This window comes from Myotis myotis, unplaced genomic scaffold, assembly GCF_014108235.1.
Source record: "Myotis myotis isolate mMyoMyo1 unplaced genomic scaffold, mMyoMyo1.p scaffold_m19_p_1, whole genome shotgun sequence".
Taxonomy (NCBI): Eukaryota; Metazoa; Chordata; class Mammalia; order Chiroptera; family Vespertilionidae; genus Myotis; species Myotis myotis.
Genome location: NW_023416313.1, coordinates 186516910 through 186544889, shown reverse-complemented (window position 1 = coordinate 186544889; position 27980 = coordinate 186516910). Strand labels below are relative to the sequence as shown.

Sequence of the window (27980 nt, the reverse complement as noted above, 5' to 3'; positions counted from 1 at the left end):
TTACTACCTACCTACAGAACAAATCTTAAACCTTCTTAGTCTACCATTCCTGCTCATGCCTTTGGCATACTGTATCAAGATTTTAAAAGTTATCCATGCTCACAGTCTTGCTCTACCAGACATCCATAGGTCTGAATAGATCTATAATAACCAAGTCTTGCCAATCATAATCTCTGCCTGCCCATACTGCTCCTAAAATTATCACTTTAGAAATGGTGGTATTATGAATTGGGCAGACTCCTAGTATAACTGTCAATCTATTGAGTTAATATTAATTAGAAGAATCAATTTCCCAAATTTTGTTGATTAACCAAGTAGCCCAACTATATTTTTCAAACCAAAGCAAGCCAACTAAGTCAAAATACAGTGGGGCCTTGACTTACGAGTGTCCCGACTAACAAGTTTTTTGAGATACCAGCTGTCTCTCGGCCGATTTTTTGCATTGAGTTGATAGAGTAATTTGAGTTTAACGAGCTCCTTAACGAGCTTGGTCTTGGGACGAATTCGTAAGTCAAGACCCCACTGTATCCCTAATTGTGAAACACACCTGCTCCTAATAAAAATTAATTCACAAGTGAAAATCCTCCAATCATCAATGATAAAGGGTACCATATATTATTAAGACATCTTTCATTCTATCTTCTTTCTCATACAAATGCAAAGTTACAGCAACTATAAAACTGCATTATGGGGCAGAAAAATGTTAAAAAATGTTCAAGGATCCATCAATAAATAAATGGCCCTTGGCTGGTGTGGCTCAGTGGTTGAGCATCAACATATCAACCAGGAGATCACAGTTCATTCAATTCATGGTCAGGGCACATGTCTAGGTTGCAGGCTCATCCCAGTAGGGGGCTTGCAGGAGGCAGCTAGCTGATCAATGCTTCTCTCTCATCACTGATGTTTTTAACTCTCTCTGAAATCAGTAAAAATATGTTTAAAAATAAATAAATAAACCAAAGAATATATATGAACCAAAGAATATAGGCTATAACCATTAAGGTAAATAAAAACTCAATTCTTACTATCAGGTAGATTAAAACACATAATTTTTAGAAATGCCAAGATAGATTACAAATATTACATAGGTCGGGAACAACTTGGGGAGAAAAGAATGATCAGAATTCTATATCTGATCTGGGACGTTTCAGAAACCATAAATTAGTATTACAGTCTCCTCCCAAAAATGTAGTCCTCTTTGAGAATAAGCCCGTTCCTTTAGTTGCCATCCCTTGCTCAAACTTTGCCAAAAACAAAGGACTAAAGATGTTCACTCAAAAACAAAAGGGTTGGGAGAATATGGGAAGACAGAGAGGCATTCAAGTAAAATGCTTCTACATCAATTTTTCTTAAACCTGCCCACCTTCGTTAGAATTATCTGGCTCCATCTCAGACGAATTAAATCAGAATAGATGATGGTGGGTCTAGGCATGGCTATTTTTAAAAAGTTCCTTAGGTAATTTTACTCTAAGTCAGGTTACAAAAGCACCACTAAATGTAAAGGTACTAGGAAAGGGATGCTCAAGTCAGTGCTATTAAGTAAGCCCTATTTTTGATGTTGTACTAAGGCAGTGGTCAGTAAACCACGGCTCGTGAGCGACATGCAGCTCTTTGGCCCCTTGAGTGTGGCTCTTCCACAAAATACCACGTGTGGGCGTGCACGTACAGTGCGATTGAAACTTCGTGGCCCATGCGCAGAAGTCGGTTTTCGGCCTGGGCAAGTCTATTTTGAAGAAGTGGCGTTAGAAGAAGTGGGGGTATGTTCACTGAGGTCGACCCCTCAGATTGAGGACGTTTTTAGTAAAGGCCAGCTTAGGAGTACCCTAATTAAGTTAATAACAATGTACCTACCTATATAGTTTAAGTTTAAAAAATTTGGCTCTCAAAAGAAATTTCAATTGTTGTACTGTTGATATTTGGCTCTGTTGACTAATGAGTTTGGCGACCACTGTACTAAGGGAATCAAAAGATAAAGGGCCCAGCCGATGTGGCTCAGCGGTTGAGCATGGACCCGTGAACGAGGAGGTCACAGTTCTATTCCGGGTCAGGGCTCATGCCTGGGTTTCAGGCTCGATTCCCAGTAGGGGGGCATGCAGGAGGCATCCGACTGATGATTCTCTCTCATCATTGAGGTTTCCATCTCTCTCCCTCTCCCTTCCTCTCTGAAATGAATAAAAAATATTATAAAAAGATAAAGAAAAAGATAACATTTAAGTTGCTAACCTACAATTAAAGTAAATTATATTTCACTTTCTACCTGAAAATAGATTAATTTTTGAATTATAAAACCAACAGTCCTAACTATGCAACCAATTTGTTTAAAAAATTAACACTGTAAAATTTATTTTTCTTCCTCACATCTAAAAAACTACTATAATCTTGCCACAAGTAAGAAAGATTCTATCATCAAAACTGTTAAACAGAAAACCACAGGCCCTAAACGGTATCACTCTTGATGAAAGACAATGATACCAAACCTAGATTGACTACCTGATTCTTTTTTGTGTTTTTGTTAATCCTCACCAGAGGATACCTTTTTCCATTGACTTTTAGAAAGAGTGGAAGGGAGGTAGGAAAATGAGAAAGAGAGAAGAAACATCAATGTGAGAGAAAATCATTGATTGGTTGCCTCCAGCACGTACCCTAACTGGGGCTCAGTATCAAATCCACGAACCTTCTGTGCTCAGGCTACCACTCTATCCAACGAGAAACAATGGACAATGCTAATACCCGATTCTAAACACAGTTTCAGCCTCTTCCAGAATCATAATCTTAAGCAGTCTGGAATTGATTTTTTAAAATACATTTTTATTTATTTCAGAGAGGGAAAGAGAAATAGAACCTGGGGATCGAGTACGCAACCTGAGCATGTGCCCTGACCAGGAATCTAACCTTGACCTCCTGGTTCATAAGTCCTCGCTCAATCACTGAGGCATGCCGGCTGGGCCATCTGGAATTTCTTATCTGTCTGAAAAGGCCCCCCCCACCCCCCCTTTAGAGGAAGGTGTCCTAGCCTGAAATAATTCACTTTTAATTTCTTGGTTCCATCTTCATTCTGCCTATAAAAACTAAAAAAGTTGGTGGAAATGTCATTATGCAATGCATGCCTATAGTTAACTAGTTGAGTGCAAGCAAAGTGCTGACAGCCATGCAGAGGAACACAGTAAATGCAAAGGTACTTAATTGGGAGAGGGTGGGGGGAGAGGGGAGGAATTAAAGCATTACAGGAACTGAGAAAAGATGAATATAACTAGGGCATACAAAGAAGGGAGCAAGAGGAAGAATAGCTCATAATGAGGTTAGAGAGGTAGGCAGATTCAAGAACACATTGGACCCTCCAGATGATGTTACAGGTTTAACTTCATCCTCAAAACAACGGGAATCACAGTGTTTTTAAACAAAGGAGTGATCTTTTTGCAAACTGATTTGAACACAGCTAAATTTTTGCTCATGTAAAAGTGAAATGCTTTGCCTCTGACTCCATCTTGTTCAAGCCTGCGTTGTTTCTGTGACCTTCAGGATAACAGCTCCTGCTTAGTCTTGCCTTTCAAAGCTTTGGGGCACTTTGGACTGGTAACACAAACACTGACCTATAAAGAATGCCCTGACCAGCATGTCAAGAAACTTGGAAGTAATGTTCTTAAAGAGATGATAGGATCATCAGGCTATCACAGCTTGATCACATCCATCATTAAGAGTATTCTTGCTTTACTTGAATTCCATTTTTACTAAAGCAAGATTTGGATTGTACTTTAGTTTTCATGTAGTGCTTCCTATGTGGAAGACACTATGCTGGCTGGTCATGCTAACTACATTTAAAACCATTTGACACTTCACATATCTCGGTGGAAATTAGTTTATCAGTTTAGCATGAGTAACTACACACCCTATTTAATGGGTATTTAAAGTTTTGTCTGCCCCAAAAGCACTCTCCATCTTCTGTGGAAATGTCTCCCAATGATGAACTTCACTATCCTAGCCAAGGAAGCAGGTACATGACCTAGCCTGGGCCCTTCATTATATTTACCACTTCCTGGCTGTAGTGACTGATCCCAAGGATGGGCACATGACCCAAGCTGGGCCAGTCCTCTAGATTTTAAACACTGAAGCTTGGAGAAAAGTGCTTTTATTCCTCAATGTGTAGGCCCCGGAGAAGTCGATGGCCAAACGCCATGCTAGTGAAAGAGCCCAAGGAAAAGCAGAGACACTGAGAAAGTAAGGACAAGCACTGATGAGAGGCAGTGGCAGCTCGGATGCACTATAATACTGTCTAGTCAGGACCCTGAGATTAGCTGCACCTCTAACTTTCTGGATTCAGTTACTTCATGTCTTTTTGCTTAAGCTAGACTGATTTTGCAACAAAAAGAGAAGAAACATCTAATGTTATGAAATAAGGAATTAACTGGCTTTCAGTAGGTAGTATCTGTTATCATTATCTACTAGACTTTAAACATTACTTCTGTCCCACACAGAGAACAAGAAAGCTATATTTTCAGTAAGATTTTATAATTTTTGCAGGGATAACACATATTATATACTCAATAAAAGAGTAAATTAAAATCTGTAAACATTTTAAACTGGAAATTTTAGGATTAGAGCAGGGAAGAATTGAGGTCCTCACTGTCTTGTGCTACTCTGTTACCATGGACTTATTCTCAGTAAACTGCAATATCTTCACCTGAAAATTGGGGATGCTCTACATTATTCCTAAGTTTGTTTCCAGTGCTGAAATGACTGAGTACTTATGAAGATATAAAAACATACTCATTTACACTATTCCATATTAAACAAAGAAAAAGGTTAAATTCATTATTAAACATAAATTCAACTTTTTTTTTTCCTATTTGAGTCTACTCCGGCCCTGGCCAGGTAGCTTAGTTGTTTAGAGTGTCCTTCCCATACCCCAAGGTTGTGGGTTCGATCCCTGGTCAGGGCACATACAATAAACCAACCAGTGAATGCATAAGTAGATGGAACCACAAATGATGTTCCTCTCTCTCTCTCTTTCCCTTCTCTCTCTCTCTCTCTCAAATCAATAAAAATGTAAAAAAGAATCTATTCTGAAAACATATGCAAATCTCAAGGATCACTACCACAAGCAAAAGATCCCTCCAAACAAAAAAATGTGAACCCCAAGTGAAGATATTCAACAGAATGAATATTTGGTATAAACTGAATGGTCTCTTAAAAATAGAGCGTTTCCAATTACTTTTTAAGATATTTAAAACTAGAAATGTTAGATTTCTTTCTTTCTTGATCGTGCTAACGCATGCCTTGTCCTGTTACTAATTTAGAGTTCAGAAAATTCTAATTTAATATTCTGCAATACACTTGAAGTAAGGAGTAGATGGGGTAAAAAAAAAAAAAAAAAAAAGACACGAAAAAAAAAAAAACCAGCAACACAAAACTCAATACAAAAGTTAGACGGGGGGGAAAAAGTAAAATGGATTATAAAAAGAACTCCAAAGTAGAAATCAGGAAGCCAAGCTATATAAGAATTTTATTACTAACTTCCCTCCAAAGGGCAAGGTTTCTGATTTAAGTTTTCAGACTCAAATAAGCCAGCTTTGTAGCTCTGCCTCAAAACAAACAAACAAAAACAACTACTTTGGGAAACTTCTGCAAAGGAGCATTTGAACGTCAGCCCCCGTATCTAGTCCGCACGTGGGTGAAGTCCCACAGGTGAAGTCTGTGACGCCAAAGCCATCCCTCGGATGGAGAGTAAAAGCAACGTTTCCCTCGCATTGCTTTTCCTCGACGCTGACTTGGGGTGGGGAGACGGCTTCTGCCCACCTCGTTCAATTAATGACCCCGGACCCAACCCGTCGGCCGGCGCCTGCGGAGGGCAGGACCTGAGCCGGGGAAAGTGCCACCGCCCCCGAGCGGGAGGCTCCTGCCTGAGACCCCGGGACGTCAAGAGGCAACCGGGCTCCGGCAGCCTCGGAGGCTCCCACGGCTGGGGCCTGGGATTCCCCTCGGCCTGTGCGTGGCGGCCAGGGGCAGACTCACCTCGGCGTCTTCTTTGCCCTGCGGGAGCGAGGGAAACTCCAGCTTCACGTCCTCCATGATCCCGGCCGACGGACTGGTGGGTGGGGTGGGAGTAGAGTGATTCGCCAGCCCGACCGTCGGGCCGGCAGCGGCGGTAGAGGAAGGAGGGCCGGCGGACTGAGGGCTGGCGGGCGGCGGCGGCCTTACAACTGACACACGCAGACCAGAGGGTCCCGGCGGCTCCGGCGGCGGCGGCGGCGACAGAGGGGCAGAGGCGGGTGGGGCGGCTCATACCCGGCCGCCATGCTGTTGCGGTCTCCCTCCCCCGGAGTCCCCGTGCCCCGCAGGCGGCCCAGACAGGGGTACTACCACGAGCCCCACAACCGTCTTCCCTTTTCCTCCGGCCCTCCCCGCTCCGCCCAGCCAATCCCAGCCCACGCTCGCCTTCGGCCCGCCCCCCGCGGCCGCCAGGTGTCAGCGCGCCGCCGCCCCGCCCCCTCGCGACAGCGCAGCCGCAGGGGGCGGCGCCTCGGAGGGCCCGAGCGGAGCTCACCGGGGTGGGAGGCGGGGCTGCGGCAGGAGGGAGGGAAGGCCTGAAGGTCCTGGGAAAGGCAGTGGGCAATCAACCAGGTCGAGCCTTCCACACAGACGCAAACCTCTTCCTTGGTCTAAGAATGGTCAGTACATCCCAGCCACCAGTAGCTGGGATCCGAAAGGAAAACCATGGTTTCTCCCTTCTCAGAATCCTGCGCAATCTGTGGTGAGGTTATAACCAAGAGTGATGAGTGAAGCGTTCATCTTAAAAGTATGCTCCACAAAGAATGAAACACCCATCACTTTTAAGCAAATTGAAATGGTGGGCTTCGGTATATGACAACTAGGAAATCTCAAGAAATGCCAAATAGAAAAAAGTTCTAAGAAATAGAAATGGAATGGATAACTCAGTAAATTGTACATAATACTGAAGAAAGGTCTCTCCCTTTAACTTGAAGGGTATGAATATTTCAAATGGTGATGAACTACATGGCTTTCGGTATCTTTTAAAAAGGACTCAGAGTAAATACTATATTGTTAATAAAGATTAGGTATATGATGTTCTCTCTGGACCTACGGAGATACTGTTATCCTTTTTGTATTTAAACAGATGAGGAAAATCAAGCTTAGAAGAACCCACACTTTAAATATTTAAGGTTTGTATACCAAACTGATTCCTGAAAAAACCACCACCAAAGTAAAAAAGCAAGTCATTTATTAATTAAATTGCAAATTACAATGGATAAAGAGAATCACATGGGTATTTGACCTAGACCCTCCAACACAAATATCCTATTACTTTTCATATTGTCATATTTATGAAACATAGTCAACATACAGACAGAAATGGAACTGTTCAATAGTTTTGAGTTTTAGGTGGCTAGCTTCAGCAATCCATTTTTTCTACTATGTAATCTGTTTTCTCTTTTAAAGTTATAAAAAAGCATACAATACACTAATTTTGTGTTTGTGTGTATTAATCCTCACCAGAGGATAATTTTTCCATTGATTTTTAGAGTGGAAGGGAAGAAAGGGAGAGAGAGAGAGAGAAACATGAGACACATCCAGTGGTTGCCTCTCAAACTCGCCCAACTAGCTAGGATTGAACCTACAATCCAGGTACCTGTCCTTGACCGGTAATCAAACCCAAGACCTTTCGGTGGCCGAGCCAAAGCTCTGAACACTTTGCCACACTGGCCAGGTTAGTAAGTTTTTATTTTGAAGAATGATTGTATAATTAATTACCCAGGTCATATAATGTTTGTTTTTTAGTGTGTATGAAACTGAAGCCAAGTTTCTTTTTTTTTAACACCTTTAATAAGATCATCTTAATTGATGCCCAATGATGATTTCCGATTGTAACGTTAAATCTTTAACTGCCACATGATATGAGAAAGAACTGCGTATAGGTAACAGAACTTTTGTTTCAAACATTTCTGACATCAACATCCCCTACATCAGACACTCAGCCTGGTATCCATAGACACCTATAGAGTCCATGGGTGAACTTGGGAAATAATAAATCTTAAGTTTTAGTATGTGCAAAATTATGTATACTTATGTGCCAACTTTTCTGGGAAGAGGGCCCAGACTGTGACATTCTCAAAAAGGAAACTATCATCTCATATAACCTAAGAAAACCAAAAACTAAGTAATGTTTATTAGCAAATATTACTTTCAATTATAATCTAAAAGGTTATGGATGTGCTTGTACTATTTTAATTAACTATTATACAGCCTAGTTACAGTAGGTGAAAATTAAAGACTTTCTGAAAGAAGGTATCTAGACATGAAAACACAGTAAGATGCTGTTATGAAAACAGTGTGGGTACCGTTTTGAAATAAAATTAAAAAGCCAACAATCTAAATCAGTGGTGGGGAACGTCTGGCCCACCGGCCTTATTTGGTCTGGCCCTGCCAAGGCATTAGGGATGATTTAATTAAATGTTTGACCAAATTAGCAACTAATTTTTAAGTTGATAATTTTGTATGGCCTGGGAATGATGTTTTAAATATCCAAATGACCCTTGGCAAAAAAAGGTTCCCCACCCCTAATCTAAATACAACTTCATCTTGGTTATTAAATAGTTTACTTACTAAATAAAGAACCTTAAGGACAATAATAAATGTACTCTTACAAAAGACAAGAATATATGTAGAACTGAATGAAACAGATTTTATTCAACTTTTTAGGATGAGGAAAACAAACAATATAAAATAAGTCATAGAAATGTACTACTATCTCAAACCATTTTCAATGTTTTATAAAATGCTCACACAACAAATATGAAAAGTTACAACACACTTATAACTTCTGCTGCAATAAATGCAACATTAACAAACATACAAATTTCTTCTGTACCAATCTTAAAGTACAAATACTGAGTTACTAATTTTTGTTATTCATATATGTTTTTATTCATGACTTTTAATGAGATCATTGCCAATACATACATTATTTTCCTTAACTTTATTTTTACATTAAGCCAATGTCTGTCATGCAGCCATCAAAATCCTCACAGTAAATTACACAGGTTTGTAGTCTAATTTTGACTCTAGCTTCTTAGAATCAGCCACTTTTCTGACTGCTTTCATGAAGTCTTCCTGTACTACAAAATCATGATCAGCACGAATTGCAAACATACCTGTGGAAAATAAAATAATGTGATTGCTTTATATGTGAATTATCCTATCCTATATAATAAAAGCCTAATATGCAAATCGACCAACAGGGAACTACCAGCAGAATGATCAGTCACTATGACATGCACTGACCACCGGGGGCAGACACTCAACGCAGGAGCTGCCCCCCAGCCCACAGGCCCCTCCCACAGAGCGAGGCGACCTACGGCAGCAGTGGGGCTGGCAAGCGGGCGCACCAGGCCGGCCAAAGCGGGTGCCAGGAGGGGCCCCCTGATGGTCCCACCAGTTGCCCTGCAGACTGGCCCTGATCGCCAACCAGGGACCCTACCCATGCTCGAATTTCGTGCATTGGGTCTCTACTTTATTATAAGGAAACTAAATAATGTAATTCTATGGAGTACTAGTAAAGTTGAAGGAGCGTAGATTTACTACTTCTGAATCAGCAGTTCTGATCTGTTAAAAATCACTATCACTGTTCAATGACTTTCCAGCTATCATGAACATTATTTTCCAAATCCAAAGCTAGAAAACAAGATAATTATCTGAATATTTAAAATCTAAATCACACAACCCCTGTATCCAATGGCATCTTGAAAAAACAAAACAAAATCCAAGTATAAACAAAACATACACATTTTAAGCATCAGTTTCTTAACTCTACAAGTAGCAATTCCTTAGAAGGAAGTAACCCATGTATGGTTTGGGAAAACACAAAACACCTCCTGATAGCCTTGACTTGTTAATAATCAAAAGGTTAGAGAACAGGAATTTTTAGAAAGTGAACAGTACGCTTTAACATAACTCAATGCCATTATTCATGTATTAAAATTACCTTAATTATATACAAATTGATTGATATTATAACTTCCCCATTCAAGTATTGTAATTCAATTTTTTCCTTCAAGTTTCTGACACGTTACTTGTCAAATAGCTGACAAAGGAGTAAAAGCTTTTTGTTTGTATTTTTTTCTTTTTAACATTATGTAGTTATATCATGGATCCCAGGTTAGAGAGGATCCTAATTTCATAAGCTAAAGCCAATAAGGTATCCCTATTTACTAATTAAATGAATCCTACTAATATTTTCATTGAGGATCTGCTTATATTGAATTTTCACTCATATAAAATGAGTGGGTTGAATAGATTTCAAGGGTTACTTCCTATCTTCTTCCCTTTCAAGATTTCTAATTACAAGGAGTCTTGAAAATAGCTACTCTATATTGTCTTCAGAAATCAGGTGAATAGAAATAACTGATTTTTTTTAATACTGAAGTTTTAAAACTTGTCTAGAAGGCTACAACTAAATTAGGCAAGTTATTTTTCCAAACCTTGTGAATCCAAATCATTGCTTAGTAAGTGAGTGAATCTGAGATGTAGTCTAATCTAGAAAGTATGATAATCTCTGGATTTGAAAGGAAAAGACAACTATAACTGAATATAGTGTATTTTAACCTACAGGAAGATATGTTAACAAAAATACTCCAAAGAATTTCAATATGTCTCCAGATATCAATGATCCACCATTAAAAAGCTAAAAGCTTTGTTGGAAATAGCTAAATATCATTTCTTTGTATATGATGAAAAAATGGAGATCATCATAATTTGATGGTATCAGCCTTTAAGATTATGACATTCCCAAGGACAAATCTCATCCAATGGGGGATGAGAGCTTTTGTTTGGATTCCATTTTAACTAAAGCAATCTTTTGATAATTTGGTCAATGGAGACTCTGGAAAGAGAATGTCATAAATTACTTCAAGTAATTCAAACCACATGATAGTTTACCTATTAAATATTATTTTTTGTTCATTATTAAGTCTTTGTGAGCATGATTTACTCTGATTCAAACTGAATTTCTAGATTTGAACATCATCTGATTCAGATACAGAGTCACAGTATACCCACAAAGATACTCTTACGGAAAAGCCATGCCTTTAAATACTGTGTGAATGTATAAGAAATGTTAAAATAAGGCCAAAGGTGATATGGAAAAAGAGGAAATCACACATTGTAACACTTATCATAGAAATCAATTTTTTTGATTTTCAGATTCTGTGTGGAGGACGAAAATTAATTGACTATTATGTGGGGTATTAAAACCACTTGGTACCAGAAATAAAAAAAGGATCACACAACCCATAGAGAAAATTATATTTAAAATGATTACATTTACACAAGCTGTACGAACACAAAATTCATAAATCAAACTTTCAAAGCTGACAGACTAGCATCAGAAAACATGTCATCCACATTGGAGATTTCTCTGGTGCTGGCCTAGTCTCATTTCAGCCACGGGTGTGAGTGCACAGTTCTGTATAGCCTCAGACTTACTTCAGGGGACCAGTATTCTATCACATACGTGTCTTTCCATACTCTACCCTAGACATCCAAGTGCAAAAGAGTTAACATTCTCAAGGACAAATCTCATCCAATGGGGGATGAGAGCTGGTAAATAAATGCCAATCTCCCAATATTTCAGCTGGGTAATGCTAAATGGCATTCTGGTATGTTTCTCTGGATCTCATCAAAATCAGCCCTCCCTTGCCTGGAGCAGCTACCTCAATGGTGCACCCTTATAATAGCATTTCCTTTTCCCATCTCATGTGCCCTGTTCCCTCCTGCTTCTTGGAATCAGTCTTCCCCACCCCCACCCCCACCCAAAAAAAACAAGCACCCAACTCCTTACAAAGCCCAGGCTCTGCTTTTAGACAAACTCAACACATTTTGAGCAAATTAAATCAAATCAATAGCAAACACTATACTTTAAAAGCATACCTGCTTCAGTACAAACATTTCTCAGGTCTGCTCCATTAAAACCATCTGAGAGCTTCACAATTGCTTCATAATCTGGTTAGGAAAAAGCACTGGAAATTAATTTTTTTAAAAAGATGTTTTTGATTTATGCTCATAAATGGAAAATTTAAACTAAAGAGCCTACTTTGAATTTGGTCAGCTAGGCATCAACTCTGTTAACATTATACAATACTAACAACCAAAAACTATATTCTAAGTAAACCAACACCAAGAAGAAATAAACATACTTCTGAAACTTTAAAACCAAGAAATATCCTCAATATCTGAAAACATCTTTAAAAAAGTTATACACATGTGAACTTCAGATTATCTGTCAAGCTATAACTCATTAAAACTATAATCAAATATTTAATTTGAATAAACCAAGACACCAAACAACTGTAGCAACAATGGAATTTAATCTCATAAGCCAAATATAAATATACCAAAAATAGTCATCAGATACAATTTTATCATATGGAATTTTCAAATGCTAAATTAAGCACCGGTAGCTTTTCTGGTTTTTTGTGTGTGTAGGCTCCGAGTGGTATCAGATCTATGATAACAACTATTAAGTAACCTTTCTATGACAGACTTAAAATGAAGAACTAATAGCAGTAATGGACTTGATATGGGACAGAAAGAGAAACAACTGCTACAATGTGAGTAACTCTGATGGGACACCCTTTATCAGGCAATCTAGAGTATGTCAATCTCTATTAGAAATCATACAGATATCCCAGTCAGCGTGGATGAGCCTGGACCAATGAACCTGGAAGTCACGGTTCAATTCCCATCTGGGGCACATGCCTAGGCTGTGAGCTCAATCCCCAGTGAGGGGCATGCAGGAGGCAACCAATCAATGGTTCTCTCTCATCATTGAAGTTTCTATCTCTCTCTCCCCCTCTCTTCCTCTCTGAAATCAATTTTAAAAATTTTAAAAAAAGAAAGAAATCATACAGATAATTCATTAATTAGCTTCATTCAGGTCCAAATTATAAACTTCCTGAGAATAGGAATTCCCAAGGTTAACACAACATCTGGTACCTAGCAAGAGCTCAGTATCGGAAACGTATAAATTGACATTTTTAGTTCAGCTCATCTTTACAGCTCAAAATTCTTTCACATGAGCAATGAAAATATTAAGAGGCAGTAATCAACTATTTGTAATTATTCTGGACCATTAATTTCTAAAGGGCTTTTAGTACAATTACTAGATTTCCATAGTCCAGGGGTCAGCATACTTTCTGTAATGGGCCAGATAGTAAATATTTTTAAGGCTTTGCAGGCCATATGGTCTCTGTCAAAACTACTCATTTCTGCCCTGGCTGGGTGGTTCAGTTGGTTGGAGGTCATCCATACTCCAAAAGGTTATGGGTTCGATTCCCAGTCAGGGCATATAACTAGTTTGCAGGCTTGCAGGCCTGATCCCATCGGAGGCAACCCATCAATTTTTCTCTCACACACTGATACTTCTCTCTCTCTCTTTCTCTCTCTTCCTCTCTCTAAAATTCAAAAGCATATCCTTAGGTGAGGATTAAAGAAAGAAAAACAACTACTAATTTCTGCTATTATGGTGGGAAAGCAATCATAGACAAAAGATAAATGGTTGTGTTATAATATAAATTTATTTACAAATTAATTTTGTTATTCTACAAAAACAGAAGGCAGAATGTGGCCTACAAGCCATGGTTTGCTGGCCTCTACCCTAGTCTAGTCTTTCAAATCTATAGAAAACTATTTTATAATTTGTCCTCTGTCCTCAAATTTCTAACATTCCTTTCCAATCTTCACTCTGAACTTGCTTCCTATTTCATTTAGAAAATAAAAGTATTCAGAAGAAAAATTCTACAAGTTCCTTCCATATTTGAGAAACTGTCATCATAAACATCTATAATAGTCTGCCTTCCCTCCTATTCTTGTAAATGAAGTCTATATTCATAGACAGGGCCAACCTCTCTTCAAGGAAAGTGCACTATTAATTTCTCATTCTCCTAGATCCCATCAGCATAAAAATTAAATTCTTGTATCTTAAAAGAAAACTCCCCCAAATTCTCATCTCCATTTCTGATACAGCTCTACTTCTCTTCTCCTCTTTCCTACAGCTTTCTTTGAAAGAAATGTCTAAACTCAATGTCTCTCCTCCCAATCTCTCTGAAACCCCATCTGAAGTAGGCTTTCATTCCCAATTCCCACCATCTCAAAGAAACTGCTTTTGATAAGGTCACCAATGATCTCCAAAAATCCAAAGGTCCATTCTCAGACCTCTTCTTATCTAACCCACTATCAGCATTTGATAGGGAATTAATTCTTCCTATTAACCATTCACTCATCTTCAGGACACCATCAGCTTCTGGTTCTACTCCTGCCTCTGGGACACCTTCGCCGTCTCCTTTAATGGTTCTGCATCTCAACTTCCTAATGTCAGAATTAGCTCAGTTTTTGAAGCTCTCCTCTATCCACATTCATTTCCTCAGAAATCTGACCTAATCTCAAGACTTTAACAATCATTTTTATGCTATTATCCACATTTGTATCTCCAGCACAGACCACCCCCAAAGAACTATTGATGCATATAGAATTACTACTCAATATCTTTATTTGGATATCTAATTGGCATCTCAAATTTAATATACCCAGAATTAAACTCATTCTCCCTTTAAAACCTAATCTTTCCAGTCTTCCCGTGTTTTTATTTGATGGTAATTTCAGCTTTTCAGTTGTGTGAGCAAAAAACCTAGGTCTTCCCTGGTTCTTCCCTTTAGTTCACACCCCACATCCAGTTCATTAGCAAATTCTGTCACCTCTATTTTAAAAATACATCCAGAGAAGTTAAGGGGTGGGCGAGGTTACAGATGAAAAGTTTCATCTGTAAAGAGTTAATAATTATTGAGGCTGGGGGATGAGTGAGTACTTAGGGTTAGAAGTTCATTATACTCTTATCTCTACTTCAATGTATTTCTAATTTTCTACAATAAAAAGTTAAAAAAACAAAGTACAATCATTCCTTTGCTTACAATCCTCCAATGGCATCCATATCTTCACAAATAAAAGTCAAAGTTCCTACGGGATGGCATCAATAAGGCTCTACACAATCTGGTCCCTATTCCTTCTATGATTTCACTTAGTACTAATGTCCCATTTACTCTGCCATGGACACCTTGCCTCTTTGCTGCCCCTAGAATGTTCCAGACATACATCTGCTTTAAAGTCTTCTTACTTGCTACTCACTCTGCATGATTTTCCCCCAAATATTTCTATCTAGCTCCTTCACATTTGCAGATCATTGCTTAAAAATCAACCTCTTGGTAAGGCCTTCCCCCTCCCCATTTCCATTTAAACACACGCACCCACACACGCATGCACACCTGCTCCTGGCATTACCTAGTCCCCTTTTCTTGCTTTATTTTTTTCTCCACAGCACTTATCATCATCTAGTACACTATATATTTTATTCACTTTATCGTTCCTGACAAGAATGTAAGTTCTATAAAGGCAGGAATTGGTCAGTTTTGTTCACAGCTATATCCCCAGCACTTAAAACAATTCCTAACATACAGTAGATGATCAATAAATATTAGCCAAATTTAAGACCACTATGTTTGCTAAATTTAAAACTAGATATTTGATAGGCTACCAATGATATACAATAGCCTTTTGCTTCATTTACCAAATGTAAATAATATATAAAAATAGGTTATTTTCTTACCTATTTCACCATGCTTTGTAATGGGACCTGCATGGATTTTCAATATATCTAATCTTGCTTGTTCGTTTGGTAAGTCAATATCTGAAAATAAGAAATTTTAAGAAATCCTTTTGCAGTCAGTTTTGTTTGCTTGTTTTTGTTTTTTAAATACAGTAGGGGGTGAGGAAAAATAATAGAAAGAGAACTGCCCTAGTTGGTTTGGCTCAGTGGATAGAGCACTAGCCTGCAGACTGAAGGTCCCAGGTTAGATTCCAGTCAAGGGCACATGCCTGGGTTGCAGGCTAAATTCCCAGTAGGGGGCGTACAGGAGGCAGCTGATCAATGATTCTCTGTCATCATTGACTGATGTTTCCCCCTCTCTCTCTTCTTCTCCCTTCCTCTCTGAAATCAACAAAAACATATTAAAAAAAGAGAGAGAGAGAAAGAGAGAACTGAACATAGACAAAGGGAAATAGACAGCAAGTAAAGAGCCTTAACTCACGTATTTTTCTATCTAATCTTCCTGGACGAAGCAAAGCAGGATCCAGTGTATCTGGTCTGTTTGTAGCCATGATCATTTTAACTCTATGTAGAGTATCAAATCCATCCATTTGATTCAGTAACTAAGAATATATTTATAAAAATTATAGACAGATTTTACAAAACATTCCAATCATTAAAAAATATACAGGCACAATTTTTATATGCCTAATACCATGAAATGTATTGCCTACAGATAATCTTCGAAATCATCATTTCATGGAACCCAATTTTTTTCTCTCTTATATTACGGAATATACTTTCCATCTTCCAAGTTTCAAGATTATTTCACTATGTATCTTTTTATAGCTATCAGGTAGTTTTAAGTCTGGAAGTTTATTAAGTCTGGAAGTTTCCATCTGGTCAAAAATTATGAACTAAATTATGTGGATCTGATTTCCAATGTTCAAGTTTTTTTCACTTAATTACTTTTAAAAATAAAAACTAATAACAAAGACCTGACTGGTTTAGCTCAGTGGATAGAGCGTCGGCCTACGGACTGAAGGGTCCCGGGTTCAATTCCAGTCAAGGGTATGTACCTCGGTTGTGGGCACATCCCCAGTAGGGGGTGTGCAGGAGGCAGCTGATTGATGTTTCTCTCTCATCAATGTTTCTAACTCTCTATCCCTCTCCCTTCCTCTCTGTAAAAAAATCAATAAAATATATAAAATTAAAAAAACAACAACTAATAATAAAATCTAGCCGAAACCGGTTTGGCTCAGTGGATAGAGCGTCGGCCTGCGGACTGAAGGGTCCCAGGTTCGATTCCGGTCAAGGGCATGTACCTGGCTTGTGGGCACATCCCCAGTGGGAGATGTGCAGGAGGCAGCTGATCGATGTTTCTCTCTCATCGATGTTTCTGACTCTCTATCTCTCTCCCTTCCTCTCTGTAAAAAATCAATAGAATATATTTAAAAATAATAATAATAATAATAATAATAAAATCTAACATATAAAGTGCTTATGGTGTGTCTGACATAAAATTTACATTATGACAACTGGATATAATGATTATCCTACAAATCTGATAATAAATCCATTAAATATCTTTTCAAATAACTCTACTACACATAGAAATATGAGACACTAAACATTTTTTTATTCCTAAAGCTTTCTTGCATACATGTTGAAAAACCTAACTGCAGTCAACAAACTTTTAAAAATATAGCTAGCCTCACATGTCTATTTCTTTCACAAAATACGTTAGCTAACATATAAATTTAATGAATAAAACTAGTATCAGTGTTGTTTTAAAATACCTCAATTTAAGGTTTCTAAGAGACTATAATTTTAAAATACTGTATACCTTGTGAACAAATGAGTTTAATTTATGAAAAGTAATTTTCAAATACCCATTCTCAGACAGAATTTGACACTGCATTACCTATGCTACCTAGCTTCTATTTGTAGAAGTGGGAAATGTATTGAGGTTCTTTCTATCACTTTCAGATTTTTAAGTGGAGAAAGGCTTAAGTATATTCTTCATTTAAACTGTACATATTTGACCTTCAATTATCCAATGTTCACTTCTTTATTCAATAAACATTGATTTCTTTATAAAACCCCTTTACCAAATATTACCTCCATTAAAGTTCTCTGAATCTCTCTATCAGCTGAAGTACCCTCAGAAAACCGACGACCACCTAAAAAAATGACATGGAATTTCATATGCGTTACTCTTTTCTTCTATAAACATCATTTAAGACAAAATATGACTAGTGGATAGGGTTACAACCAGTAAGGTGAAAATTAAGTAGTAAGAATTATACTGACAAAGTCAATGATTTTAGTATAACATTTCTTATTTTTCAATGCCAACATCCAATTCATTTTGCTACTTCACAGAAGTTTCAATGAGAGGCGAGGGGAAAAAGTTCTTTTAAATTAAAAAAATTTTCCTAACACTTTATAGAAAAGTTTAAATTTTTAAAGATGTAACTCTTGCATTGACTGGGTGGCTCGGTTGGAGCATCATCCTGTACACCGAAAGATGGCAGGTTCGATTTCAGTCCAGGAGCAAACAGGAGGCAACCGATTGATGTTAGCATAGATCTCTCCCTTCTTCGGGTGAGGATAAAAAGAAAAAAAACAAGTTACTCTTACCAATAGCATCTATTTCATCCATAAAAATGATGCATGGCTGATGATCTCTGGCATAATTAAACATTTCTCTGATCAAACGAGCACTTTCACCAATGTACTTGTCTACAATAGAACTAGATACAACCTGGTTAAAGAAAAAACATTAAGGTAAACATAAGATAATTCAAATAAAATTCAATTTCAACATCTATAAAAAAGAATCTTCCCTTTACCTTTAAGAAATTGCAGTCTAGCTGGCTAGCAACAGCTCGTGCCAAGAGTGTTTTTCCTGTACCTAGGAATGGCAAAAGAAGTCTTAATTAGATGGAAAGTAAAACAAACTTTCAAAAGCCTTTTAAGATTGTAATCCTTTGGATAGTAAATGCTGCAAAATGGAAGCTAAATCCTACACAGAATTTTCAGTGAAAATTCCATAATACTTTTACTTTCAATATTAAAATTTTTAATTTTATTCAAAATATCTCTTGTAATTTTATTTTAAGCACACCAAATACAATAAATTTAGAAATATGTCAGCCCCTGGCTGGTTTCTCAGCGGTTAGAGCATGGGCCTGCAGCCAGCAGCCTAAAGGGTTGCGGTTCAATTCTGGTCAAGGGACATACCTCAGTTGCAAGCTTGATCCCCAGGCCAGTTTGGGTCGGGACACATGTAGGAGGCAACCAGTCATTGTGTCCCTCTCACATTGATGTTTCTCTCTGTCTCTCCCTCTCCCACTCTCTCTAAAAAAATATATACATCAATGGAAGAAATATCCTTGGGTGGGGATTAATAAAAAAAAAAAACTATATTAAACCCTATTTACAGATTACAATAGAAACTTGTTACATTAAAACACATTGGTCTCTTCTGCATACAAAATGGATCTTTAACCCATGCATGATATTACATATCAAGTATCGATTATTTAGAAACTATTCGTTCAGTGAGTTATGAAAATCTCCAAAACGTTGGTATTTTTCATTATACAATACTAAAAAGACCACATTTGTTAATATCATCACCAATTCATCCTTTTAAGTATGTAGTAGAAAGCTGTCAAGCTCATAGTGCCAGATGTAAGGTTTTAAAACTCTAATTTTCCCTTGAAAGGTTAAATTTTATCACTGGCTACAAATGGTATCAGGTGTTTTCTTTATGACAGGCAAACTTCATTTACTTTTGAAAAGCATGTGCCAAATAACCAATAACCAGTCTGAACAACCAATAACCAGTCTGATAACCACAGACTATCTAAAAATTATCCTTTCAGCTAGTTCAGCTAGCAACTCAAATAATTGCACAAAAGATTAACTATCCTATTCAATATGCAGAAGTACTTTATATGTATTTTCCATGTCATCACACAGAATAAAGATATTATTCAAGTATCAAGATTTAATAACAATAATTTTTACTACTTAACCAAGGACATTTTAAAGTGAAACTGGCATTTTAATACTGCAAGTGTGAAAAGTCAAAAACACGTTGACTAGCACCATTTTGTGTCACTGACTTAACTGAATCAAGCTACATGAGCAGTTTTACCCTTTGCAATTGCACCATCAGCACAGACACCAACACAGTGAAAAAGGCAACTAAGATCTTAGCATTATGAAACTAAGTTTTGACCTTGCAAATTTCCAACAAGTGTCTCAGGGACACCCAGAGGTCTGTGAACTATATAGGACAATACACTAGAACAGTGATGGCGAACCTTTTGAGCTTGGCATGTCAGCATTTTGAAAAATCCTAACTTAACTCTGGTACTGTGTCACATATAGAAATTTTTTGATATTTGCAACCATAGTAAAACAAAGACTTATATTTTTGATATTTATTTTATATATTTAAATGCCATTTAACAAAGAAAAATCAACCAAAAAAATGAGTTAGCGTGTCACCTCTGACACGTGTGTCATAGGTTCACCATCACTGTACTAGAATTATAGGGGGCATGTTAAGAACCACACAGGTCTACTAATGTGTGGGTTTTTCTCAATAAGTACCAATACTGCTTTCATTTGCAGTTGGGAATCTGCACACGTGGAGGGCCAACTATATGCGTTGATCTATGCCATTTCATGTAAGGGACTTGAGCATCTGCACATTTTGGTGTCCCTGTGGGTCCTAGAACCAGTGCCTGAGGATACCAAGGGATTTTAAGTTATATGCAGATTTTTGACTGTGTGTGTATGTGTATGTGTGTGGGGGGAGGGGAGCGGGGGGGGGGGGTGTCAGCGCCTCCAATACCATGTTGCTCAGGGTCAATTGTGTATCCTGTGAGGCCCAAGGGGACTAAGCATGCTGAGAGACAGCAGACACACATCTCCTATCTCTCCTTACTCCCAACAGTGTGGAGGTTGGAATTGCCCACATGAAATTTCCAACTTATTTTTTTATTCCTTGATTCATTCATTCGTGAGGTGGACATAATTAATACCAACCTGGTGGTCCATATAGCAAACAGCCTTTTGGAGGTATTATTCCTACACGTTGGAATAATTCTGGGTTTGTAAGAGGTAATTCTATCACCTAGAAAAGAAGTTGCATGTTTCTTAAACATTGGTAAAGATTTTGATGTACTTTCAAATAGTTTAAGTAAAAATATCAGTATAGTTAGGTATACACATCACAATTCATAATAGATCTAGAATCCCATGTTATGTAAAACTATTTATATTAGAGGTTTTTCTTAGGTATCTCTTACATCTAAAAAATATTAAATATTTTTAAATTAATTAATTAAAGTGTGTGGTTATTTTAACAAACCACACATTTGACTAGAGTGATGGTTATATAGGTATATAATCTGTCCAAACACATTTGAACTGTGCACTTTAAATCTACGATTTTTTTTTAACACTCATCTGAGGATATTTCTCCATTGATTTTTAGAGGAAGTAGAAGAGAGAGGAAAAGGCAGAGAAAAATACATAAATTGGGTTACCTCCTGCACTGCAGGCCTAGGTGGAGCCTGCAACAGAGGTACATGCCCTTGACTGGAATCAAACCCGGGACCCTTTGGTCTGCAGGCTGACTTTCTATTCACTGAGCCAAACTAGCTAGGGCTAAATCTATGCATCTTATTTAATGTAAGTTATACCTCAATGAAAAAAAATTTCACTACAGTAGCAATCAGTTAAGCATCAAAATCAAAAGACATATACTATTTTGCATTTGGGAATACAATCCTATATAATAAAAGCCTTATATGCAAATTGTCCCCCTCGACCTGGTCGACTGGGAGTTGGACCAGGGGGCAGGGGTGGCAGGCGGCTGGGGGAAGGAAGGTCCTAGCCAGCAGCCGCTAGGGACCCCACCAGTGCATGAATTTCGTGCACTGAGCCTCTAGTACAGTGATGGCGAACCTTTTGAACTCGGCATGTCAGCATTTTGAAAAACCCTAACTTAACTCTGGTGCCGTGTCACATATAGAAATGTTTTGATATTTGCAACCTTAGTAAAACAAAGGTTTATATTTTTGATATTTATTTTATATATTTAAATGCCATTTAACAAAGAAAAATCAACCAAAAAAATGAGTTCGCGTGTCACCTCTGACACGTGTGTCATAGGTTCGCCATCACTGCTCTAGTACAAAATAATTTTAAAATGGGGAATTTGGTAAGTTATAACTGCCACTAAGTAAAAAAGTATATAAAACTTCCATATTTAAGCCGCCTTAAAGCCAGTATTTTTCTTAAACAGCAGTAAACAGCTTTACCAAAAGAAAATATTTAGGGCACAGGTAACTTACTCTACTATAAGGGTGGGAAGCTAACAATAATAAGGGTATGGGAAAAACTATATTACACATTATCTAAATGCGCTTTGACCAAATAACCTACTATGATAATAAAATCACAGAGGCATGAGCATTGAATTATATCAATTACTAGAGGCCTAGTGGACGAAGTTCATGCACGGGTAGGGTCCCTAGGTCTGGCCGGTGATCAGGGCCTATAAGGGCCTTCTGGCTGCTGGCTGGGGCCTTCCTTCATTCCGTGCCACCCCCTGGTGGTCAGCACACGTCATAGTGAGCAATCAAACTCCCACTTGAACCCCGAGGGATACTTTGCATATTAGCCTATTATATATATAAAAAATAAATATATAGAAGATAGATCCTTAGTCAAAAAGAGCAGGATTTTTCTAACATCAAATTATCTCCACATTAACAAACACATATAATTTTCACAGCTAGAAATTCAGTACTGTTCTTCTCAGCAAGAATATTAAATGTATAATATTCAGTAACCACTATTTGGACAAAGTAATTTTTCATCCCTTTTCTCCCTTCAGGAATCTTAAAACCAATAGTATTTATTATTAAGTTCAGAAACAAAGCATACACTACCAACCTCTCTTAATTCCCGAATCTGTTCTGATAGCCCTCCAATCTCAGAATAGGACACATTCCCAGGGTCTTCATGAGACATGTTGTAAACCAATGGATCCACCTCTCTTGGCAAATACCTATAATGACAAGGTATGTAGTTTTCTTTTTAAAATGAATTTTCTCTCAGCCTACAGATAAGAGTATAAATGATGCAAGCACATTTTGGCGATTTTATTTAAAAATGTTTAAACTAATTAGAAATTAGTAAAATGAGAAGTGGCAAAATATTCAGTGATCTCTAAAAACATATTTTGGACAAAATTTTCCCTCTGTGAAAATAAACTAATTAGAATCAGAAACTTACCTCATGATAGTTAGTGTAGTCATATCCAAAGCAACTCTTGTTCCTGGCTTCAGCTTACTTTTGTCAAGCTAATTTTGTAAAACAAAAGGAGTTAAACTCTTAAAAAGGGGAGAATATGTAGAAGCCAAATAATCATTTTTACCCTGCAGATAGAACACTAATATTAGATCATTAGCACCATGCCATCAGAAGGCTATAAACATTATAATTCAAAGTTATTTCCATCTGCCCCTTTTGTGCCATCTAAGCATGAAATGTGAAATCACCAATACATAAAGTTTGAGATGTAAATGACTTTGTTCTTAAAGAAGGAATGGCCTTTAGTATTTTACTTTCAAAGGCTCATTAATACAGTTCTACTCATTTGCACTCAGGCACTGTAGTACAGTGACTTCAGTGATTACCAAGGCATTTATACAGAAATCTGTTAAGTGAACATTTTGGGAGAAGGAAAGTGGTGTGCCCATTGGATTTATTTTAAAAACTATACCTTTTGGGAAGAATGTATTACTTGATCATAGGAGAAAGGGGGAAATGCATTTTTTCCCCTTTAGAGATTTTTACTAAACTGTTAAAAACAAAACAGCCACCATCATTTCATGCCTTTGCTATATGCCAGACACTATGCTAACTGGATTATACCAGATCAGTGGTCAGCAAACTCATTAGTCAACAGAGCCAAATATCAACATTACAACGATTGAAATTTCTTTTGAGAGCCAAATTTTTTAAACTTAAACTATATAGGTAGATACACTGTTATTACCTTAATTAGGGTACTCCTAAACTGGCCTTTGCTAAAAACGTCCTCAATCTGAGGGGTCGACCTCAGCGAACATACCCCCACTTCTTCTAATACCACTTCTTCAAAATAGACTCGCCCAGGCCGAAAACCGACTTCTGCGCATGGGCCACGAAGTTTCAATCGCACTGTACATGCGCGCCCGCATGTGGTATTTTGTGGAAGAGCCACACTCAAGGGGCCAAAGAGCTGCATGTGGCTCGCGAGCCGCGGTTTGCCGACCACTGTACTAGATTGAACTATACTAAACAATTTATTGGTATATTTGGGCAGAGTAACTTATTTGGCTAGAATTGGGTAGTATCTATCCAATAGATTCGACCTCACACTCAGGATGTTACTTTCCATAAATAAAGTTACTTAAAAAAAAAAAGAAAAAGTGTGTTTATTGATTTCAGAGAGCAAATGAGAGGGAGAGATAGAAACATCAATGATGAGAGAGAATCACTGATTGGCTGCTTCCTACACACGCCTTACTGGGAATGGAGCCCACAACTCAGGCATGTACCTTGATTGGGAATTGAACCATAATCTCCTGGTTCATAGGTTGATGTTCAACCACTGAGCCACACCAGCCAGGCTAAAGTTACTTTTTCATAGATTAAAAAACTGCTTGCCAATACAATTTCAGAATCATACAAATTACTAACTACTTACCACAGAATTTTGCAAAGAGCTCTAAGGTTAGGATTTAGTATCAATTACAGTGAAGTAGAAGCAGGCAAAATACAATAGATTAAACTGAAAAAAATTACAAGTGAGGTACCTGAAAAACAGCTAAAATGAGATCAATGTGAAGCTATTTCAACATTAACATCTACAAGAAATATATACTCTGGCTTTTCCAATATTTTCCAGTTTTCAAAAACTCCCTTGCCCTCATACTAGTATCTTCGAAATGCCAACTTTTTTCTTAGTTTATTTTGTTTTTATTGATTTTTTAGAGAGAGAAGAAGGGAAAGGAAGAGAGAAACATCGATGTGGGAGACAAAACATCGATCGGCTGCCTCCTGTATGTCCCTACTGGGGATAGAGCCCACAGCTCGGGCATGTGCCCTGACTGGGAATCAAACTGGCGACTTTTTGGCCCATGGGATGGCATTCAACCAACTGAGCCATACTGGCTAGGGCAGAAATGCCAACTTTTGGCATCCAGAGGGCCCTGAAAGGAACATAATCCTTTGTCAGACTAGGCATCTAATACGTTTTATTTGGAAAATGTCATTCCATTTATATGCTATGCAAAATTCTCAGATTAGAGTTTGTCCCTGGGTTAAATTCCATCCTACTCCATGTTAAATCAATGTTTATAACAAACCTGATATGACAAATACTCAGAGAAAGCTCCTCCCAATGAATTTATAAGTATGTTCTAAGGATACTTCGTAGAGAATAGGGTAATACATAAATTGGATTCAGAGGCTACTAGTATTATGATTCAAAACCATTTGCTGGCATTTTTGATAACTGCAAAATGAAATGTGGAGTTATTTCAATTTGCCTATATTCTAATCTAAATGAACTCATACAAAATCAATTTAAGCTGTAGTACAGTCTGTAAGTAACATGAATATTTAAATATAAAACAGCTAATTGACAGGATCTAATCCTCTGAAATCCCTTTAAAAAAATATGTTAAAATAAAATCATCTGAGATATATCTAGTTCTAAAAGTCTTTGATTTCTGCCTGGCCAGTGTTGCTAAGTGGTTGAGCATCAATCCATGAACCATGAGGTCATAGTTTGATTTCTGGTCAGGGCACATGCCCAGGCTGCAGGCTTGATCCCCAGTTGGGGGGTGAGCAGGAGGCAGCCGATTGTTGTTTCTTTCTCATAGATGTTTCGATCTCTCTATCCCTCTCCCTTCTACTCTAAAATCAACAAAAATAAGTAAAAGTCTTTGATTTCTAAGTGTGTAGAGCTGACTGAGGCAACTAAGTATAGTAGCAAGTAGAGAATACCAGGAATCAAAGCCCATGGTTTTAGTTTATATCTAACAAACCACTTTTGGGAGTTATGGACGTAATACCTGACCTGCTTACCTCAAGAATTAAATAACTTTTATGAATGTACCTTGGCCAATTATAAAGCACTATACAAATTTAAAGTGTTACCTGTCGACGACAGCCCACAACATATCTTGGTCCATTTGTAGCTTTAACAATGACTAGAGAAAAGAAAATGAAAGAAAACATTTAAAAAATAGCAAGTAAAATGAAATATACCCACATCGATGTCAGGTTGAGTTTTATTTCTGTCCTCCAAGAAGACAATACATAGTTGATAGAAAATTAAGTCTATGCAAGAATAGCATCTACCGTCACTATTGTGAATAATAAGCATTATAAGCATTTCAAAAGTTGGTGGGGAGAGTCCACTCTTTTTCTTATTAATTAACAATGTAATCCACTTACATTTTTCTTCAGTTAACTGCTTTAGTACTTCACCCACAATCTAAGAAAGAAAAAAAAAAGCATTATCTTTAGCCAACAGCTTAAAAACAAAGCAATTATCTTCACCCCTTACACCGCAAACTCCATTACCTACCTGCCCAACACTTTGTAGGGCCTTCAGATCATTTTCAGACTTTTCATACTGCTTGGTAAGTTCTTTTAATTGTTCCCTTACTGAAATCATATAATTTGAACATTTTTAATTAAAAATAACCTTAGTGGGTTTAAGTTACTAAGTCTCACTTTACTTAAGTTTACTTGTCTATTTCATTTTACATATATTTCACATCCAATATATCAAAGCACAAAAGAAATAACGCTGTTTATAAGTGACACGTTTAAACATGAAATGTTACAGAGAAAGCATCATTTTTTTTTTTTTTTGATCGGCAATACATTTTAGGCTACACTCTAAAGCAGTGTTTCTCAACCTTCCTAATGCCGCGACCCTTTAGTACAGTTCCTCATGTTGTGGTGACCCCCAACCATAAAATTATTTTCGTTGCTACTTCATCACTGTGATTTTGCTACTGTTATGAATCGTCATGTAAATATCTGATATGCAGGATGTATTTTCATTGTTACAAACTGAACATAATTAAAGCACAGTGATTAATCACAAACACAATATGTAATTATATATGTGTTTTCCGATGGTCTTAGGCGACCCCTGTGAAAGGGTCGTTCGACCCCCAGGTTGAGAACCGCTGCTCTAGAGAGCTGCTGGCACTGTGACACTTCCGGATGTGCCACTACAAATCCAAACGATACAGGTTAGACCCTCCCTCACCTCTTCCCCTGCTCACTGGGTTATTATGACTGCTCTCTGGCTTTCTACCTCAAAGAAGGGCAACAGGTTCGGTGCTCCGCAGAAGTAGATGGCATGAAGGTGCACTATTAAAAACCTACAAGCGGCCTTTTAGCTCAAGAGTTAAGGGAAACTCGTGTGCCTGGCGGGGTACCACTCCAAGCTCGGAAAAGACGAGGTTACTGTGACGGCGGCCTCGCCCTCAAGCCCCTCGCCGGCTTTCCACTCCACGAACACGCAGCTACCCGAGCGCCGTCTCCTGCTGCAGCAGGTCCCTGAGCCCCGTCTCTCCCTCTCGGGGCCGGGCCCGCGCCAACCCTGCCCACCCTGCACCCCCGCCGGGCAGCACCCTGGCCCACTTGCCCTCGCCCCCCCGGTCCCCTTCCACCCCATCTCGGAGCTGGGAATGCTCTTTCTGTCCCCGGGGCCAGACCGGGCCACGTCCCGGCCCGCGGACGCTCCGCTTCCCAACCGCGGGGCGCGATGACAAAGCGCCTTGCCCCTGGCCTGAGGCCTGCCCATCGCCTGGGCCAGGGGGCCCGGCTCCGTCAGGGCCTCCGCCGCGTCCGAGACGGAGCGGGCCCAGGCCCGAGGCCGCGCGGAGAGAGGTGCACTCACACTCCTTGAGGCGGCCGTCGATCTCCTTGTGCTCCAGCAGTTTCTTGCGGTAGTCCTGCAGCGCCTTATCTCTAGGGTCCGCCATGATGAGAAGCCGTCGCTCATAGGGGATGCCGGGAAGGGCCATGGCCGCCCGGGCGGGGGTGGGGGCGGGGCGAGCGGGGACCGCCTCCCTGGGAGGGCGGGTTCGTGGGAAGCCACGCCCCTTCCTGTTGGCCCCGCCTCCCTACTCCATCTCTCCTTTCCAGGACATAGGCCTGCACTGAAAGGAGGCCTCCGACCGCACTGCCCCCTGCTGGTCAGGCTGGGTAAAGCAGGGTGCTGTTA

At 38.6% G+C, this 27980-nt stretch overlaps 2 protein-coding genes across 8 annotated transcripts in view; both read right to left on the bottom strand.

Annotated features, from left to right (window-relative positions):
• STYX (serine/threonine/tyrosine interacting protein) overlaps positions 1 to 6401 on the bottom strand; it is a 52020-nt gene extending 45619 nt beyond the window's left edge. For all 5 annotated transcript variants that reach the window (XM_036307182.1, XM_036307190.1, XM_036307211.1 and 2 more), the window contains exon 1: positions 6010 to 6401. In XM_036307182.1, the coding sequence (XP_036163075.1) occupies positions 6010 to 6066 (57 nt within the window). In that variant the 5' untranslated portion in view covers positions 6067 to 6401. The remainder of the gene's footprint in view (positions 1 to 6009) is intronic.
• Positions 6402 to 8678: 2277 nt separating this feature from the next.
• On the bottom strand, positions 8679 to 27796 carry PSMC6 (proteasome 26S subunit, ATPase 6). Of its 3 annotated transcripts, XM_036307152.1 has the most exons (14): positions 27654 to 27796; positions 26322 to 26401; positions 26189 to 26228; positions 25889 to 25941; positions 22973 to 23040; positions 22631 to 22745; positions 20714 to 20801; positions 18502 to 18563; positions 18290 to 18413; positions 17768 to 17829; positions 16149 to 16269; positions 15668 to 15748; positions 11941 to 12012; positions 8679 to 9167 (listed from the first exon to the last, which is right to left on the bottom strand). In XM_036307152.1, the coding sequence occupies exons 1-14, from the start codon at positions 27778 to 27780 to the stop codon at positions 9049 to 9051; spliced, it is 1212 nt and encodes a 403-aa protein (XP_036163045.1). In that variant the 5' UTR covers positions 27781 to 27796; the 3' UTR covers positions 8679 to 9048. The 3 variants fall into 3 exon arrangements, with proteins under 3 accessions (XP_036163045.1, XP_036163054.1, XP_036163063.1); XM_036307161.1 differs by lacking the exon at positions 15668 to 15748; XM_036307170.1 differs by lacking the exons at positions 17768 to 17829; positions 18290 to 18413.
• Between the last annotated feature and the right edge of the window lie 184 nt (positions 27797 to 27980).

What these genes read in the sequence shown, in the direction of transcription:
- PSMC6 (XM_036307152.1), bottom strand. Translation starts at nt 27,780, where the DNA reads ATGGCCCTTCCCGGCATCCCCTATGAGCGACGGCTTCTCATCATGGCG. An exon ending in AGATTCGGGAATTAAGAGAG is followed by an intron (nt 20,802 to 22,630) that starts GTTGGTAGTGTA and finishes CTTCTTTTCTAG; the next exon opens with GTGATAGAATTACCTCTTAC. An exon ending in TACAAAGCATGGTGAAATAG is followed by an intron (nt 12,013 to 15,667) that starts GTAAGAAAATAA and finishes TTTCCTAACCAG; the next exon opens with ATTATGAAGCAATTGTGAAG.